The sequence below is a fragment of the Mobula hypostoma genome, chromosome 25 (genome assembly GCF_963921235.1).
Source record: "Mobula hypostoma chromosome 25, sMobHyp1.1, whole genome shotgun sequence".
Classification (NCBI taxonomy): Eukaryota; Metazoa; Chordata; class Chondrichthyes; order Myliobatiformes; family Myliobatidae; genus Mobula; species Mobula hypostoma.
Window position 1 is genome coordinate 4260551 of NC_086121.1, and position 18560 is coordinate 4279110.

Here is an 18560-nt window from a genome sequence, read left to right on the forward strand (position 1 = left end):
ATCTGGGTAGCCTCCAACCTAATGACATGAACATCACTTTCTCGAAATTTCTGGTATTGACCCCCCCCCCACTTTTCGCCATTCCCCATCCCCTTCTCCCTCTCTCACCTTATCTCCTTGCCTGCCCATTGCCTCCCCCGGTGCTCCTTCCCCTTTTCTTTCTTCCATGGCCTTCTGTCTCTTCTTATTAGATTCCCTTCTTCAGCCCTGTATCTCTTTCACCAATCAACTTCCCAACTTTTTACTTCACCCCTCCTCCCCAATTTCACCTGTCACTTTGTGTTTCTCTCTCCCCTCCCCCCTACCTTCCAACGCTGACTCTGCATCTTTTTTTTCCAGTCCTGATGATGAAGGGTCTCGGCCCGAAACATCGACTGTTTACTCTTTTCCATAGATGCTGCCAGGCCTTCTGAGTTCCTTCTGAATTTTGTGTGTGTTGCTTCAATTTGTCTCAGCTGTTTGTCCTCCATACTCCCTCTGAGATAGGGTTTGAGGAGATCTAAGCATCAACGCAAGGGATGACCCAGGAACAGCATAGCTGGTGAGTTCTGGCTGTGGAGTGTGCTGCATTGCGATATGCAAGGAGGGAATTGGCGAGCTTCTGATTCAGTGTTAGTGTAGTGTGTCCTGCTGGCCAAGTGGTTAAGGGCATTAGACTAGCTACCTGAAGGTCGTGAGTTCGAGCCCCAGCCGAGGGAACGTGTTGTGTCCTTGAGCAAGGCACTTAATCACACATTGCTCTGCGACGACACTGGTGCCAAGCTGTATGGGTCCTAATGCCCTTCCCTTGGACAACATTGGTGTCGTGGAGAGGAGAGACTTGCAGCATGGGCAACTGCTGGTCTTCCATACAACCTTGCCCAGGCCTGCGCCCTGGAGAGTGAAGACTTCCCAGGTGCAGGTCCATGGTCTCGCAAGACTAACAGATGCTTGTAATGCGTACTTTAGACTCTGGAAAAAAAAGTTCCACCAAGTCATTTGTAGCTGGGTGGTACAGTGCAGATGTAATATGTCTTATAACATGCATTTTCAGAAATGGCTGAAACCGTTCTGCAACAGACTGTGGTCCGTTGTCACTGACTAAGTGTTCTGGAATACCAAACTTGAGAAGAGGCTTCTCAACAGTGTGCGAGGCTGTAGTGGAGGCTATTGGAAACACTTCTGGCCACTTAGTAGATGCATCAACTACTACCAGAAATTGTTGCCCATGAATGGTCCAGCAAAATCCACATGAATCCTCCGCCAGGGATGGAGAGAAGCTGCTCTGAGCATCTTCCAGACATGTTGGCATCCCGAACATTGCATGGTAAGCTGCTCAATCTGTTAACCTATTCTAGGCCACCAGACAAAGCTTCACGCTTTCATTTTGACCATGCCTAGATAGCATGTAGCTCCTCCAACACTTTAGCTCTCAGCATGGATGGTACAACTCTCAATCTCCAACCTCCGTCAAGAGCAAGTTCATCCCGGCATTGGTAAAAAGGGGGGGACTGGGAATTCTGTTGCACATTCCAACCTTTTTAGGTTGCCTGAGATAGTATGGGGTCTTTTCTGGTTTTCTTTTGGATCATCTTTGCAAAACAGGGAGGCTTGATTTGAGTTAGGGAGAATATGTTGAGGGGTGTGTTTTGTACAATTTTCAAGTATTTGCTTTTCCAATGGCAAATGGACGATCCCTCAGCAATTCCATGATTAGTCATGCTCTTGAATTCAATCTTGTAATTGTGTCCTCCAAGAAACAGCCTAACTCCATATCCATGTTGTTGCTGTTAGTGGAGCACCCTTTTTATGGATTGAAAATGGATGCGAGTCATTGATGATCAGTAACAAGGGTAAAGTCCCTCCCATACAACTACTGGTTGAATCATTTTACACCCCAAATCAGACTCAAGGCCTCTTTGTCAATCTGTGCGTAATTTTTCTCTGCAATGGTAAGGGAGCAAAAACCATGGGACGTTCACTTCCCTCACTCATAACATGTGACATTACTGCAATTATACCATAAGGCAAGGCATCATGGGCAACCTTCACTGGATGATGTGGATTATAGTGTGTGAGTACAGTGTCTGGCATCACCAATTCCTTTGTCTTTTTGAAAACCAACTCACACTGCTATGTCCATTGTCATTTCTTCCTGATCTGTAGTAATACTTACAAGAGGTGGAGCCCAGTTGCCAAGCTTGGGAACCTACTACAGTAATTGACAAATCTTAACAAAAGAACTGCAACAGTGACACATCCTTTGGCCTTGGGACATCTACCACTGCTTGGATTTTCTCAGTACACTTACGTAATCTTTGACCATCAATGGTGTGATCACAGTAAGTGATGCTTGGTTTAAATAATTCACACTTGTTGCATTGTGTACTGAGCCCATGATCTTTTAATCTTTTTAACATTGTCATGAGATTTTGGAGATGTTCCTTGTCATCCTTACTAGTAACAATGTCGTCATCCAGGTAACACTGAGTGTTTGAACAGCCTTGCAACACCTGGTCCATTAGCTTTCTGCCAGACTGCAGGAGAAGATGTTACTGCAAACTAAGCCTATTATAACAATAAAGACTTTGTGAGTGTTTATGGTGAGAAACACTTCGGATTCTTTTTCCATCTCCATTTGTAGGTAGTCCTCAGCTAAGTCTGCTTTGCTGAAGTTGCCTCGTCCAGAAAGTTTTGTAAAAATATCCTGTATTCTGCGCATTGGCTATTGATCTATTTTCAATACTGTGTTAATGCTGACCTTAAAACCACCACAGATCCTTACAGACCCATTCTTCTTAGCTACCGAGACCATTGGCATTTCCCATGGGGTCCACTCAATCCAAAGAATTCTTTCAGCCTCCATATGATCTAGCTCCCTGGCTACTTTATCACAGACGATATAAAGAATGGGACGAGCTTGACAAAACTTGTGTGTGGCATTCTCATTTAACACTATTTTACCCTTGATATATTTGAGTTTTCCAATGCCATCCTTGAACACTGCTGTGGCATCATCCAGTACCTTTCTTGATTTGCCTTTAGTTGACTCTATTGCAGGAGATGTGACATACAAATGGTGGATGGATCAAGTTGTAGTTATCTCAGGCAATCACAGCCCCACAATGCTGACTCTCCTGCTTTTACCACATACAAGCCCAATGTGGCTTGTTGGTTTTTGTATTTCACTGTTAAGGATGTCAATCCCACAAGAGGTACCTTTTCTCCAGTAAACGTTCTCAGTTGGATATCTGCAGGCTTCAGTATCTTTGAAATGCCGTTCAAACTCATTTTATGGAATGACTGATACAGCTAACCCAGTGTCCAATTCCATTTTTATTAATTTGCTTAAAAACTTCTGGTGTAGGCCCTTTTGCTTGTCTATATTTAATTTTCACATTGTAAATCTAGTCCTGCATCACTCTCATCATTATCAGATTTTTCATTAACAGCATGCAAATTAGTGCTCTTTTTGAAACTGCAACTTTTTAAAATCTTTTTCTCTTCCCTGTGCAGTTCATTTCTTTTATTTGTCTGACATGCTCTTTTTTTTGACTCATGAATGATACTCAAATATGATCTAGTTTACATTTTACGAAGAACTTACAGTTCTTCATAAGCAATGTCTTTTAAGTTTGGCATGTCTCCAAAGACCCTCACCAATTTTTATAGATGCACCATAGAAGAAACATCCTATCTGGATGCACTAGGGCTTGTGGACGCAGCCCAGTCTATCACACAAATCAGCCTCCCCTCTGTGGACTTCATCTGCACTCCCTGTGCTTTGTATGTTTGTTTGTTTAATATTCAACATCATTTCCAGTACACTAGTGTAAAGGAGAACAAAATAATTATTAATCTGGATCCAATGCAGCACAAAAAACACAATAAGATAAAGAACACAATAATTAAAAAGCACAATAATATAAATACATAAGATAGCTTATATACATAGATTAATTGTATGTCCATAAGGTGACACCAGGCATGGAAGTGTCTGTGCATAAGGTGACTCTGACAGGAAACGATAAAGTAGTGGTGGTTGGGGGTGTGGATGGGAGGGTTAAGTGTTGATCAGCCTTACTGCTTGGGGAAAGTAACTGCTTTTGAGTCTGGTGGTCCTGGCTATGTAGGATGCTACGCAGCCTCCTCCCTGATGGGAATGGACCAAGCAGGGTGAGCAGAGCGGGTAGGATTTGATGTTATTGGCCCTTCTCCAGCACCTTTCTGTATGCATGTGCTTTTGACAGGTAGGCTGGTGCTGGTGATGCATTGGGCAGCTTTCACCACCCGTTGTAGAGGCTTCCGGTCCGCCCTAGTGCAGTTTCTGTACCATGCAGTAATGCAGCATGTTAGGATGCTCTCAACTGCACACCTGTAGAATGACGTGACTATTGATACGCATCGAGCAGTGCTCCTCAGCGTGCTCAGAAAGTAGAAATGTTCCATTCCTGCCACATTGGACACTCACCGATATGTTTACCAACAGAACTGCTCTGTGCCAGAAAATACAATAACATTATCCCTCCCTTCCCAGACATTTCTCTGTTCTCCCCTCTCCCTTTGGGCAGAAAATACAAAACCCCGAGAGTATGGACCAAGGCCTTTACCCCCCCTCTCCCCCCCCCCCCGGTTATCTGACTCTTGAAGAGATCTCTGTATACTAAAGATGAACGCTTGAGCTCCCAATCTATCTCATCATGATCCTTGCAGCTTATTGTCTACCTGCACCGTACTTTCTCTGGAGCTCCAACACCATATTGTTTGTAGCTGCCTTCTCTTTTCCTTTTGCTACCCCTGGACTATTTATCTCAGATTGTCCGGTATCCACTGAGAGGATCACTGGGGTTTCCTTCCCACATTTACCGTAAGTGTTGCAAACAAAGAGCCCGAAGCATTATTGAGCATCCCTACTGCCCATCCCACAATCTCTTTGACCCAATACTGTCAGATTGAGGGTACAAGAGCAACGGGACTAGGACTGTCAGACTAGGTAAGAGTTTCTTCCCTCAGACTAATGAATACCCTGCATCCACTGAGGTCCCATCAGTAGGACAGTGAGCTGTTTGCTGTCTACACTTATACTGTTTGACTCTGCTGTGCACTAGAGACATCTTTGAATCGGTAACTAATTAATAGCAACTTTATTAACTCATTTATTTTAATATTTTGTTTTATATGCAATCTGTGATATATGTTTTGTGGGTGCATCATGGTCTGTTTTGTTTGGTTATATATATGTACAGTCAGATGACTATAAACTTAAACTTGAATTTGGTTTTCTGTGACACACACAAAGTGCTGGAGGAACTCGGCAATTCTATTGAGAGGAATGAACAGTTGAGGTCTTGGCCTGAAACATCGACTGTTTGCTCCCCTCCATAGATGCTGCCTAATTGAGTTCCTCCAGCATTTTGTTTGAGCTGCTTGAGATTTCCAGCATCTGCAGAATCTCCTGTGTTTATGATCCACAGAATTCTGCATTTGTTTTGGTCATGACTATAGTGCAGAATCTGAACATATTACAAAAAAAAATTATTAGCTTTATTTGTCACACGCACAATGAAATATACAGTGAAGTGTGATGTTTGCATCAAATCAGATCAGGGATGATTGTACTGGGCAGTCTGTGAGTGTCACCGTATCTCTGGTGCCAGCGGTCAACATAGCATGCCCTCAATGCACTCACCCTAACTGTATGCCTTTGGAACGTGGAGGGAAACCAGAGTGCCCAGAGGAAACCGCCACGGTGAAAATGTACAAACTCCTTACAGACAGTGGCAAGAACCGAACACCGGTCTTACAGCAGGTGATGTAAAGCAAATGCACTAATTGCTACACTACCCTGTACTTGAATGAAAACGTCTCCACAGAGGGGAATCAAATATGTTTCGAAGTTTTACATTTTATTTCATGATGATTGGCCAAACAACACGAGTAATAAAGTTAGTAATGGTTACATCATGCTGATCACATACTGTGTCGTGTCCTTACAGATTAATTACAGCAGTTTTCAATGACCATGTACCTGAAAATACATTGTATGGAAACACATAAATAAAACCAGCAATTTCTTTCTTCTTTTTTTAAAAAAAAAGGGCTTGAATAGTTTTTACACTAGAGTTAAAACGTCAGCAATAGAACATCAAATAAAAATATGTGCACCACACAAGGTGTGTGCAGGTGGGGTCCACCGCATGGTTGGCGAACTTGGCATTTTAAGGCATTTCTCAGGCCTCCCCACGTGCCCCCCCCCACACTTTTCTCACAAACATCTCTGAAGACAAGACACAGCATTTGGAATGTTTCTTTTTTCACTTGATCTCTTTAATTCCCAGTTTGACAAACAAGCAAGATCATTCCATGGACTCCCCTCAAACCGAGTGACCTGTGTTTCAGAGGGCCGGGTGCTTGCTGCCGCAGGTAATAATGGTGCAGTAAGCAAGCTAAGGTCAACAGGGTACAGAAATTTTGGGTCACTGCAAAGGGCCGGAGGTCATTTGATAAAAGCATCAAAATAAACAATATTGCAGAGAAACCTGCGACTTGATGACAGTGATTGAAACCATGGCAACCACCTAAATTAATTATAGACCGAACAGATGACAATATCACACTGTGAGGCCTTACAAATGTCATTGCCCTTTGCAGACTATCTTTTGGCCAAGTTACGTTATAAAACATGCCAGCTCCAGCAATGGGGAAGGCCTTCAAAATAATTATTTATTTTTATTTCGAGATAAAGCACAGAACAGGCACTTCCGGCCCAACGAGCCGCCACGCCCAGCAACCCGCCTATTTAACAGGACAATTTACAATGACCAATTAACCTACTAATCAGTACGTCTTTGGACTGTGGGAGGAATCCCACATGATCACATGGGGAGAACGTACAAACTCCTTACAGAGGGCGTCGGAGTTGAACTCCAAACTCTGATGCCCCAAGCTGTAATAGCGTCTCGCTGCCACGCTACCATGAAGAACATTTGCGTATTAGAAGAACATTCCGATCTTTATCATCATCTACAATAGGCAGACACTTTGCCTCTCTTTGCCAATGCATTATCTCGTCTCACTTCTAACAAATTCCTTATAGGCTACCTCACCACAGGGCCATATAATGAAATGCGTTGGACTGTCATATAATATATGGAAATACCAGGAATGCATACTAATTGTTAAGGCTGAACTGTACTTCCTATGGAAAGAAAAAAAATCACATGATGGAGTTAGAAATTTTTTAAAAAAAACAATGACTAAAGCTGATGACGAGTATCCCAATCTGAATCAGTGCACATTGCAAAGACCAAATTTTTTACAGCAGTCTAGACACATTCATGGCCACTTGCAAAATCCTTGGCGTATTTTGTAGTTGAACTCTGCCATGGATGGCCCCCAAGCCCGGCTGCGAAAGGGGGAGGACTGGGCAAGGGGCTAACAACCCCATCCCATTAAAAACCCAGAGCTACAGAAATGCCAACAGGAGCTCCAAAGACCTCAACCCTGGGAGAGGGAGGATCTTTGCCTAGAAGTCATATAGATGGGCTACACCTGGACTTGAAAGACTGGCCCAGAATGAGGACTCTGGCAAGCTACTGTCGGTGGCCTATGCCCCAGTAGGGGTGACAGGCTTTAGAAGAAGAATTATTTCATAATTCAGTAAAGCAAAGCTCATTTTCAGCAAACCTTCCCCAACAGCCCCAAGTGGATACAGCTTTACCAATGCCCATGGAGTTTCCACTGGCCAAGTCTGTAGATGTGGTACATCTACAACAAGCAGCAGCTTTGGACAAAATTATATAATGGGGCTGGTTCAGTGGCATGCCACATGTGGAACAAAGCTTTTTGCTTCTTGACTGTCATTTCTATCAGAATACTGGTCTTTATCCATCACCCTTACAATATCAGCTTATTTTTCACAGTCCAAGACCTTCAGGCCACATGCAATCTCACAAGTGTCATGCGAAAAGCATTGTCACACACTGGCCAACACTATACACAGTCAGTAACACAAGGAGTGGAGTTATTTCTGTGCCTGGAAAATCATAATGTCAGCACATTATAAAAGGATCTCCAAATGGAACCGAAGTTTTTATACGTTTTCCACATTTTGCCTGTCAATGGAAAGCAGTAAATGTTTACCTCAATTTGTGGGATTGCTGTAACGAACAGTGAGCAATATATTACGGACAGAATGAAGGAATGCCTATCAATATCGAGGCTCCAATAATATTTCACAAAAGATTGCATTACTTTATCTAATCCAAATTTTCTTCGTCTAACTATAAAATTAGTCAAAAATGTTTTGAGCAGAAGCACGATGATGTCAAACATTTAATTGAAGATTATTTAGCTCAGTAACAGGCCCTTCCGGCCTAACGAATCCATGCCAACCAATTACACCCATGTGACTAATTAACCTATGTTCTATACAACTTTGGAATGTGGAAGGAAACCCATGCGGCCATGTGGGAAAACGTACAAACTCTTTTCAGTCAGTGACAGGAATTGAACCCAGGTCATTGGCACTGTGAAGCGATGTACTTACCGCTATGCTACTGTGCTGCCTAGTATTATTGTGAAAATCTATTTAAAAAATATTACAGGTCCTGATTAATTTGATGACGTCTCTCGTTGATATTTGCAAAAGGGAAAGGCTCCACACCAGTTGCATTTGCTTTTGAGTAATAATTTCTCATCTCTAGTTTCCACAAATACATTTTGCATTGCCTCATTCAGTCTTGTGACATGTCTAATAGTCTAATTCTCAAAGAAGTATATAATTGAACAAACAAAATGGCATCGTTTATTACAAGCAAAGGAATAAACAATATCTGGAGTTTTATTGGGTGTGGTAATTTGACACAAGGGGACAAATAAGTAACCAAGTCTATCATATTCGCTCCATGGTAAGTGATCATAATGGTGCTGAATGCTACCAATCACCATTGGGATCTTTCTGATAACAATTAGAGATATTTATCAGGAGTTCTGTGTATGTAGAGCCCTTAGTGATCCCTCCCATCTGTCCAATAATTTCTTTGACCCCCTACCATCAGGCAGGAGGTACTGTAGCATTAGGACAAGAACTGTTTGGATGGGAAACAGCTTCCTCCCCCATGCCATGAGGCTACTGAACTCTCTGTCACCACCCAGGTCTCATCACACATGATGCAACAGTAGCATTATACTGTTTACTTTTCAACTTGTGTCATGAATGCAACTTACTATTTATGGAAATATTACACATTCGTGTTGCGAGTGAATTTTATGTACTGTGTTGTGCACCTTGGTCTGGAAGAATGTTGTTTCATTTAGCAGTATACATGTGACAATAAACTTGAACTTGACTTAGAAGGGCTGAACTAGTTCTTAGATTGTGGAGCAAATCAATTCAATGAAGACAGTAGATAACACCAGCACCAAATATCACAGGTTCAAGTACAACCGAACTAACTGTGTACAGTGTAGCTATAGCCGAGGACGTTTTGATTGTTTGGTTTGCTTGTGAGATTAGCTTGATATACTGCAACAAAAAAAAAAATTTCAATATAAAAAGCAATAAAAGTATACAAAAATAGAAAATAATTACAGCAGTAGGCATAGCCTGTTCATTTTTTGGCTGGACAGTGTAATATTGTGGGATTATTCAAGGCGTCTTCGATTAATTGGAGCTCCTGTCGGTCAACAATCACATCCTTTATGCAGCCTATAAATCCAGTGCTGTAAGCCTTCGGCAATCGGCTTCCGAGAGCCAGCTTCTCGATTCCACCTAGATGACAAGAGCATTTATCTGTGAGAACTGTGTCTGCTAACACTAAAAGCCTTGCACATATCAGATCTTTAATTTCTGCACTTTTGCTAAAGCAGACCTCACTATATTATTGGGAATTTTGCATTATCAGCCAAGGATCTCTTAATTCTAACATGGTTGAATCCCAATTAATACATAACTAAACCAGTGATAGGTGAGTTAGGGATATTTCAGGGACATGGATGAAAGAAAATAGAGGGCTGTAGGGAAGGGAAGGATCAGGTTGATCTTGGAGTAGATTAAAAGGTCGGCACAACACCGTGGGCTGAAGGACCCATACTGTGCTGTAATGTGTTCTATGTTCCACCCTCCCCCCCCCCCACGGTGACAGATAACCATGTTCAAGCAGCTCCCTCCCAAAAGCCCATGGTAACAGAGAGTGTAGGGTGAGTCGTACGTTGTGCCAGTGGTGGTGGTAGATGCAGATACATTAGGGACATTTACGGAATATGAATGATAAGAAAATGGAGGGCTACTTGGAAGGAAGGGTTAGACTAATCTTGGAGAAGGTTCAGCACAACAAAGGCCTGCACAGTGTTGTAATGTTCTATGTTCTATTTTAGAACGGGTTATTTTGAGCTCAGGGTGCTCCTTAAAGGTATGACCATCTGAAAGAACGTATTCACACTGGAGGATCTAAGAAAATTGTTTCTTCAGCACGTATGTGTCCAGGACGAGGAAGTGAGCAGACTGGAAAATTCATTGCGGACACTACCCACCCTGCAAACTGTCTTTTTCAAAATCTCCCTTCAAGAAAGCACTATGGAGCTACTAAAACAAAGACGTTATGCCTTCTTAAAGGTTATTCCCCCATATAGTTAATCTGATCAATCATTCTAGTTATTCCCCACCCCCTCTATCTATTATCCACGTCACTGCACGGCACTGTAAACACTTTAAACCGCTTTTTATAATGCAGTTTCCATTGTAAACAAATGCTGGTATTTATGCACATTTTATTCCATATCTGTACTTTATCCTCTAACTTTACTTTTTATATTTTTTATTCTTTGTAATTGTTGAACGTTGTTGTTTGTTGCATGTTGCGCCCCAGCAAATTCCTAATCCATGTAAATATATATGGTGAATAAAGTGATGATAGATGGCAGCCTATGATCCTTTCTGCTGCCCTGACAGTTCACTGTAGTTTGTGTACACTGTGAGAGGATGCTGCACCAAACCAGACGGTAATGGCTGATGTGAGGATGCTCTCGATGATGGCAGTGTAGAATTGCAGCAGGATGTTCCAGGGAAGATGGAATTTGACCAAATTCCTCATGAAGTACATCCTCAGCTGAGCCCTTTTGTTAATGAAGATGATATGATACTCCCACATGAAATCCTGTGAAATAACGATGGCCAGGATCCTGAATGTCGAAACAGCTTAAGTGCAGACTTCACTGGTGTGCAGCCTGTTCTTCCTCCTCACAGTAAAGTTGATCATTGATGTTTACAATATTAATTTACTCACCTTCAATGGAGACTTCACTAAAACTGCTGGGAGGATCACTGGGGTCTCCCTCTGACTTATTTGTGACATTTACCAGAAGCGTTGCACACAAAAGGTCCAAATCATTGTTGAGGATCCCTACCACCCATCCCACAATTTCTTTGACCCACTACCATCAGGAAGCAGGTACAGGAGCATCAGGACTAGGACTAACACACTGGGTAACAGCTTCTTCCCTCAGGCTGTGAGACTAATGAATACCCTGACACCGCTGAGATCTTATCACTAGGACAGTGAACTGTTTGATGTTTACTGTATCATTTACTGTTTACCTGTGTCGCGCACAACGTGTATTTTGAATTATATTTTATTAACTGATTTATGGTAATATTTTATGTGGGTGCACTGTGGCCTGGAGGAACTTTGTTTTGTTTGGTTGTATATATGTACAGTCAGATGACAATAAACTGGAACTAATTGATGCAGAAGTAGGACTTAAATAGTGAATAGTTGGGCCCTGGGAAGTACTAAAGAACAGAGGGGGCTAGGATTGTAGGTGCATAGTTCACTGAAGGCAGTGTTACAGATATACGGGGTGGAGGAGAATGTATTTTTCATACTGGCCTTCAGAATCAAAGTCCAGTTTCTTACTGTTAAATGTTGTGAAATCTGTTAATTTGCAGTAGCAGTATTGTGCAAGGCATAAACATAACCATATAAAGTAAATAAATAGTGCAAAAGACAGCTATTAGTCACAACATTGAGTACAGAAGTTGGGAAGTCATATTGCAGTTATGTTAGACGTTGGTCAGGCCACACTTGGGAGTATTGGGTAGAGTTACAGGCAAGATATTATTAAAAAAAAGTGTAAAGAACTCAGCAGGTCAGGCAGCTTCAGTGGAGAGAAATAGACCGTCAAAGCTTCAGGCTGAAGCCCTTCGTCAGGACTGGAAAGGAAGGGGGAAGAAGCCAGAATAAGAAGGTGGAGTACAATCTAACAGGTGATAGGTGAGACAAGATAGGGGAGAAGTGGGTGGGTGGGGGAGGTAGAATGAAGTGAAAGGTGGGAAGTGATAGGTAGAAAAATTAAAGGGCTGAAGAAGAAGGTATCTTATAGGTGAAACCGTTGAGGGGGAGGGTAGGTGGGTGTAAATGAGTTCTATAGAAACGTAGGCCAAAGAAGAATGAACCTGACAGGAGAGGACAGTGAATCATGGGAGAAAGGGAAGGAGGAGGGGCACCAGATGGAGCTAATGTGAAGAGAAGGGGTAAGAGGGTAGCCAGAATGAGGAATGGAAAAAGAAGTCAGGCTGGATGGGGGGAGAAACTACTGGAATTCAGAGAAATCGATGTTCATACTGTCAGGTTGGAGGCTACCCAGACATAATATGATGAAATATGGAGTTACCCTTGCTGGTTCAGGAACCTGATAGTTGAAGGGTAATAACTGTTCCTGAAGCTGGTGATGTGGGGCCAAAAGTTCCACACCACCAAATACCACAAGGCTTAAGGACAACTTCCACCCCGCTGTTATAAGGATATTGAACACTCCCCGACACAATAAATGGACTCTTGGCCTCACAATCTACCACGTTACATCTCCACTCTGAATAGCATCCTGACTTGATTCCACTTAAACACTTTGCCATTCGTTGCTGGATCAACAGGCAATGGTCAAGTATCATGGTTGCCAACTCACCAAGCCAGAGTGCTCCGTCTGTATCCAGCTGTGTGGCACCAACAGGAGACGACCCGGTTACGGGGGCTTCATTTCCCACTTGTAAAGTCCCATATCTGTGTTTTCTGTTGGTTAGTCAGTACAAGCACACAATGAAGCCAACATAAAACTAAAATGAGTTAACACAATGATAATATTGTCAATATCAAAGTCAAAGTACATTTATTATCGAAAAACATATATATCCCCATCTACTACCTTGAAATACATTTTTGTGTAGGCATTTGTAGGAAAACATAAAGAGATACAATAGAAGTTATGAAAATCTATGTAGGAGAGAAGGGTTCAGTGGTTCCCAACCTGGGCTCCATGGACTTCTTGCTTAATGGTATTGGTTCATGGCATAAAAAAGTTGGGAACCCCTGGTAGATTGATTTTAGAACAGACCATAAGTCATAGGAGCAGAATTGGGCCATGTGGCCCCTTGAATCTAATCTGAGACTCGAGTCAAGAACATTTTTTAAAATGGCAAATACCATGGGCCTAACAGCTTGTACTAAGTTGCACTGTTCCATGTTCAATATGTTCTATATTTATGTTCTAAGTTCTAAATGCTCTATGTTGAATTATTATACAAACATTAAATAATACTATTACAATCAGATAACAAAATCTGATTCTACACATGGGGAAAACAATTATATAAACATAGATTTGATAGATATATAATATTTTGAATTTCTAGCACATTCATGTAAAGTTTTGACATTTACTAAAATATTAGAGATGGTGGAGGGAGGGGAAGGAGTAGAAGCTGGCCACTTATAGGTGAGGCCAGGTGAGGGGGAGAGTGATCAGAGGCTAATCAGATTGGGGAATGGAAAAAGTGAGAAGGAGGAAGGGGAAGAAATTAATGGAAGTTAGAGAAATTGACGTTCATGCCGTCAGGTTGGAGGCTACCCAGGTGAAATATAACGTGTTGCTCCTCCAACCTGAGTGTGGCCTCATCATGGCAGTAAAGGAGGACATGGACTGACATGTTATAATGGAAATAGGAAATTGAATTGAAATGGGTGGCCACCGGAGATCCTGTCTATTGGAACATGCTTGACGAAGGGACCCCCTCACTCCTATATTCAATGTCATTAAGCATTACCTGTTAGCTTTGATCCGGACCCACTGATTGGTGTTAACTGGCACTGTAGACCGGAGAATGACGGGTTTCGACCCAAGGTCATACGTCATCTGCACAAAGCCATCAACTACAGCCAGCGCAATGTAGTCTGATCTCTCAGCAATCTTCCCGCTCCATAGAATCAGGCCCTGCGTTGCTTCTGTTTTGATGCTCAGCTCAAAATAATTAACTTGTATAGCTTTCTCACTAAAGACAAAAATAAACATACGTTAAAAGAACAAGCACAGAACTCCACACTGATAATTAACACCAAAAACACTTACTATCACCTTTAGGGTCCCATAACTCCTCTGTCACTGTGGCAAAAAAACATTGCCATTAGAAGTTAAATTCAATACTTTGTATTTTCCATACACCCGGTGGCCTGAATATGTGGATCTTGTTTAAATGGAATTACAAAACTCAAAAGCTTGGATGCACCGAATCTTATGGCATTCAATAATAGTGGTTGACTGTTCATAGGACAGTATAATACTGAATGAGAATCAGGTTCATTATCAGTGACATATGTCATTAAATTGTTTTGTGGTGGCTGTACAGTATAATATATAAAAAATCACTATAACATAGTAAGGAATATATTAAAAATACGTAAGGAGAGCAAAAGGTGAGACGATGTTCATGGTGTATTCAGAAATCTGATGGCGGAGGGGAGGAAGCTATTCCTAAAATATTGAGTGTGTGTCTTCAGGCTCCTGTATGTCCTCCCTGAGGACAGCAATGAGCACAGTATGAATCGAGTTAAAAGAAGAAAAAATCCAGCATTCACACAGCAGTTTTTACGACTTTGTGTACTGGAGGGGGCAGTGGTTGGGTGGGTTGGAAAGGGGTTGTTTTGTATGTGGGGGCAGCGGGTGGGTGAGTGGGAAAGGGGCTGTTTTTAATGTGGGGGCAGTGGGTGGGAAGGAGGTTGTTTTGCTCTGGTTGATTTGTTGCTGTTGGTTGCGTTGGTCTGCTAAACATGGTGGGCATGCTATGCTGGCATGGAAGGTGTGGCAACGCTTAAGGGCTACCCCCAGCACATCCTTCGGTTGTGTTGGCTGTTAATGCAAACAACACATTTCAGTGTTTGTTTCGATGTGCACATGATAAGTATATCTGAATCTGGTGCCAGTGAACTTGAGAAAGTTATTAGACCATACTGGTTACGGCTACGACACAGTCACAAATTCCAGAGATAAAGAACATTCAGAGGTGAAATAGCCTCAAAGGAATTGAGAGCAACCTAACTGCTGTACAATCCAATAGAAGAATAAATAATGGATCTTTAATCCTCGAGTAATCATTACAGTTTCACCAAGCAATTATGTATGCATGCAAAATTGCTAATTTCTGATTTAAAGATTTTCCAAAAAGTAGTAGATATGGCCCATTCCACCAGGGGTAAAGACCTCCTTGCCAGTGAGCACATCTACATGGAACATTGTCACAGGAAAGCAGCATTCATCATCAGGGACCCCCACCACCCTGGACATGCTGTCTTCTCGCTGCTGCCACCAGGAAGAAGATACAGGAGCCTCAGAACCCACACCACCAGGTTCAGAAACACTTACTACTCCTCACTCATCAGGCTCTTGAAATAAAGGTGATAACTTCACTCAGCTTTACTTGCCTCATCAAATTTTACTCCCACAATCAATGGACTCACTTTCAAGGACTCTTCATCTCATGTTCTTAATATTTATTGCTTATTTATTATTATTATTTCTTTCTGTTTGTATTTGCACAGTTTGTGTCTTTTGTATATGGTTTGAATGCCCAAGTTGATGTGGTCATTCATTGATTCTATTATGGTTATTATTTATTATTTAATTATGGATTTGTTGAATGTGGCAACAAGAAAATGAATCTCAGCGTTGTATTTGGTGACTTTGGTAATAAATTTACTTTGAACTGTGAAGACTCATTTCACATTTCATAGCAACCTCAGCCACCACATACCCACAGAAACATCAACAGAAGATCTCATCCCTGGGAGAAGGAGCATCTTCAAAGATGGGCTATACCAGGCCCAGGAGAGAGGACTCGGCTGAGCTGCCGGTTGCAGCCTATGCCCCAGCAAGGGGTAATGGGCTTAAGAAGAAGAACAAGCTAAGGAAATATACTCTGCCTAATTTGCAATTCTGTGAAAATCAAGTAAACAAGATAAAAGCACATACAAAATTCTGAGGGAAATCAGCAGGTCAGGCAGCATCTAAGGAGGGGGAATAAACAGTCAACATTTTGGGCCACGACTCTGCAACAGGACTCCTTTCCAGTTTCTTTTACCATTCCCCATTCTGGCCCCCCTCTTATTCCTTCTCTTCTTCTAACCTGCCTCTCACCTCCCTCAGGTTCCACTCCTCTTTCCTGTTACCCCACAGTCCACTCTCTTTTCCTATCAGATTCCTTCTTTTCCAGCCCTTTACCTTTTCCACCTTTCACCTCCCAAGCATCCCACCTACATGGTCTTCCCTATCACCTTCTAGCTTGTATTACTTCTTCTCACATCCCCTCCTTCGTATTCTAGCATCTTCCCCCTTCCTTTCCAGTTCTGATGAAGGGTCTCGGCCTGAAATGTCAACTGCTTATTCCCCTTCCATAGATGCTGCCTGACCTGCTGAGGTCCTCCAGCGTTTTGCATTCTGGATTTCTAGCATCTCCAGAATTTCTTGTGTTTAATCAACCAGAAAGGTAGGTTTGTACAGCAAGTTCAAGTTCTCTCTCACAATAGGACCAAAACAGCACAATAGCCACCACACACAGGAGCACAGGTGCAGGCAAAAGCAGGCTGTGTAAGCGTGAATACTCACCTTTGCTCCATGGGATAGTCCATGAATTCAGGACTTAGGGGGCAGAAAGAAAAATGCATGCATGCAGTAAGTAGCAGTGAGGATAATTTTTAACTGCTGAATCGTTGTGGAAAATCTAAAGATCTGTAAGAAGCCAGGCTGTACTTTAACTAACCAAGCAAGCTTTAAATTTAAAAGATGACAGCACCTAGCATTGGTTTGTTGAGATCATCATAATTTTGCACACTGAAAGTAAAAAAAGTCAGGAAATACCATTCTACAAGGGAAAGTTGAATAACGTTTACAGTAACCCCTTCTTTTGCGAAGAAAAAGCATTTCAGAATGTATATTCTATACATTTCTCTGACGTTAAATTGGACCTTTGAACAACCACTGAGAGAACACAGTAGTCATCAATCCCCTTCCAATTCTGTAGTGTCCCATTTTGCTTGACTAGGAAATATACTCAGCGCCTCCGGTACCTAATAAAGTGGCCACTGAGTGTATGTTCGTGATCTTCTGCTGCTGTAGCCCATCCACTTCAAGATTTGACATGTTTTGTGTTCAGAGAAGCTCTTCTGCACACCACTGCTGTAATGCGTGGTTACTTGAGTTATTGTCACCAGAGCTTGAACCAGTCTGGCCATTCCCCTTGGATCTCTCTCATTAACAAGGTGTTCTCACCCACAGAACTGGATGTCTTTTGCTTTTTGCAAGATTCTTTGTAAACTCTAGAGAGTGTAGTGCATGGAAATTCTAAGAGCTCATCAGTTTCCGAGATACTCAAACCACCCAGTTCGGACCCAACAATCATTCCACAGTCAAAGTCACTTAGATCATATTTCTTCCCCATTCTGATGTTTGGTCTGAACAACAACTGAACCTCTTCACTATGTTATGCATTGAGCTGCTACCACATGATCGATGACTGGATATTTTCATTAACGAGCAGATGTACAGGTGTACCTTAATAATGTGGCCACAGAGTGTTTATGGATGAATAAGAATTGGGAAGATATTAATCTCCCTGAGACAAGGATGATGGGCAGATCACTTTTGGAGCAAGCAAAACAGAGGAAAGAAAATTTACTTTTTCAGTGTGACCAGAAAAATGGGCATGCTAGTCTGGCGGTGGAATATTTGGTGACACTTGATATCTTCAGATTGTGCTGGTTGTTAATGAAAATGACGCATTTCACTGTATGTTTCGATGTACGTGTGATAAATAAATCTGGATCTGAATCTGAACGTGAAACTAAAGCCTCCCACAAGAAGTTAAATTATCAATCAACATTCCATCCTGGTTTAATTCCCTGAACTTCCAATATTCTGATCCCCAGCCTTAGCTGAGTAATTAGAGAAAGGCAACTTTAGTATTATTGCAAAAAAAGGTTGAGAGGTGTTAGGCATCTCCCATGGATGAGCCCCGAGTTAGCCAATGGGACATGAGAGATAAGCAATGGCTCTTCGTAACTTCAAAACATGAAACTAATTCAAAGAAAGACATGGAAATCTGAAATATGAGTCTAACTTTGTACTTAGTTTAAGTGAGGTGCACATGTATCACGTGGTAGCGTGATGACATACGTAATTCACATACTTTTGCATATAACCGGTAGTTATTCAAATGTACCAGAACACTTAATGAAACAATATATTTACAAGATTACTCC

The 18560-nt window shown here is 41.9% G+C and overlaps 1 protein-coding gene across 6 annotated transcripts in view; it reads right to left on the reverse strand.

Moving 5' to 3' along the window:
• Positions 1-5859: 5859 nt before the first annotated feature.
• The window catches only part of agrn (agrin), a 534989-nt gene continuing 522288 nt past the window's right edge, over positions 5860-18560 (reverse strand). For all 6 annotated transcript variants that reach the window (XM_063033167.1, XM_063033166.1, XM_063033165.1 and 3 more), the window contains 3 exons: positions 14078-14302; positions 12943-13046; positions 5860-9751 (listed from right to left, as the gene is read on the reverse strand). In XM_063033167.1, the coding sequence (XP_062889237.1) occupies positions 9591-9751; positions 12943-13046; positions 14078-14302 (490 nt within the window). In that variant the 3' untranslated portion in view covers positions 5860-9590. The remainder of the gene's footprint in view (positions 9752-12942; positions 13047-14077; positions 14303-18560) is intronic.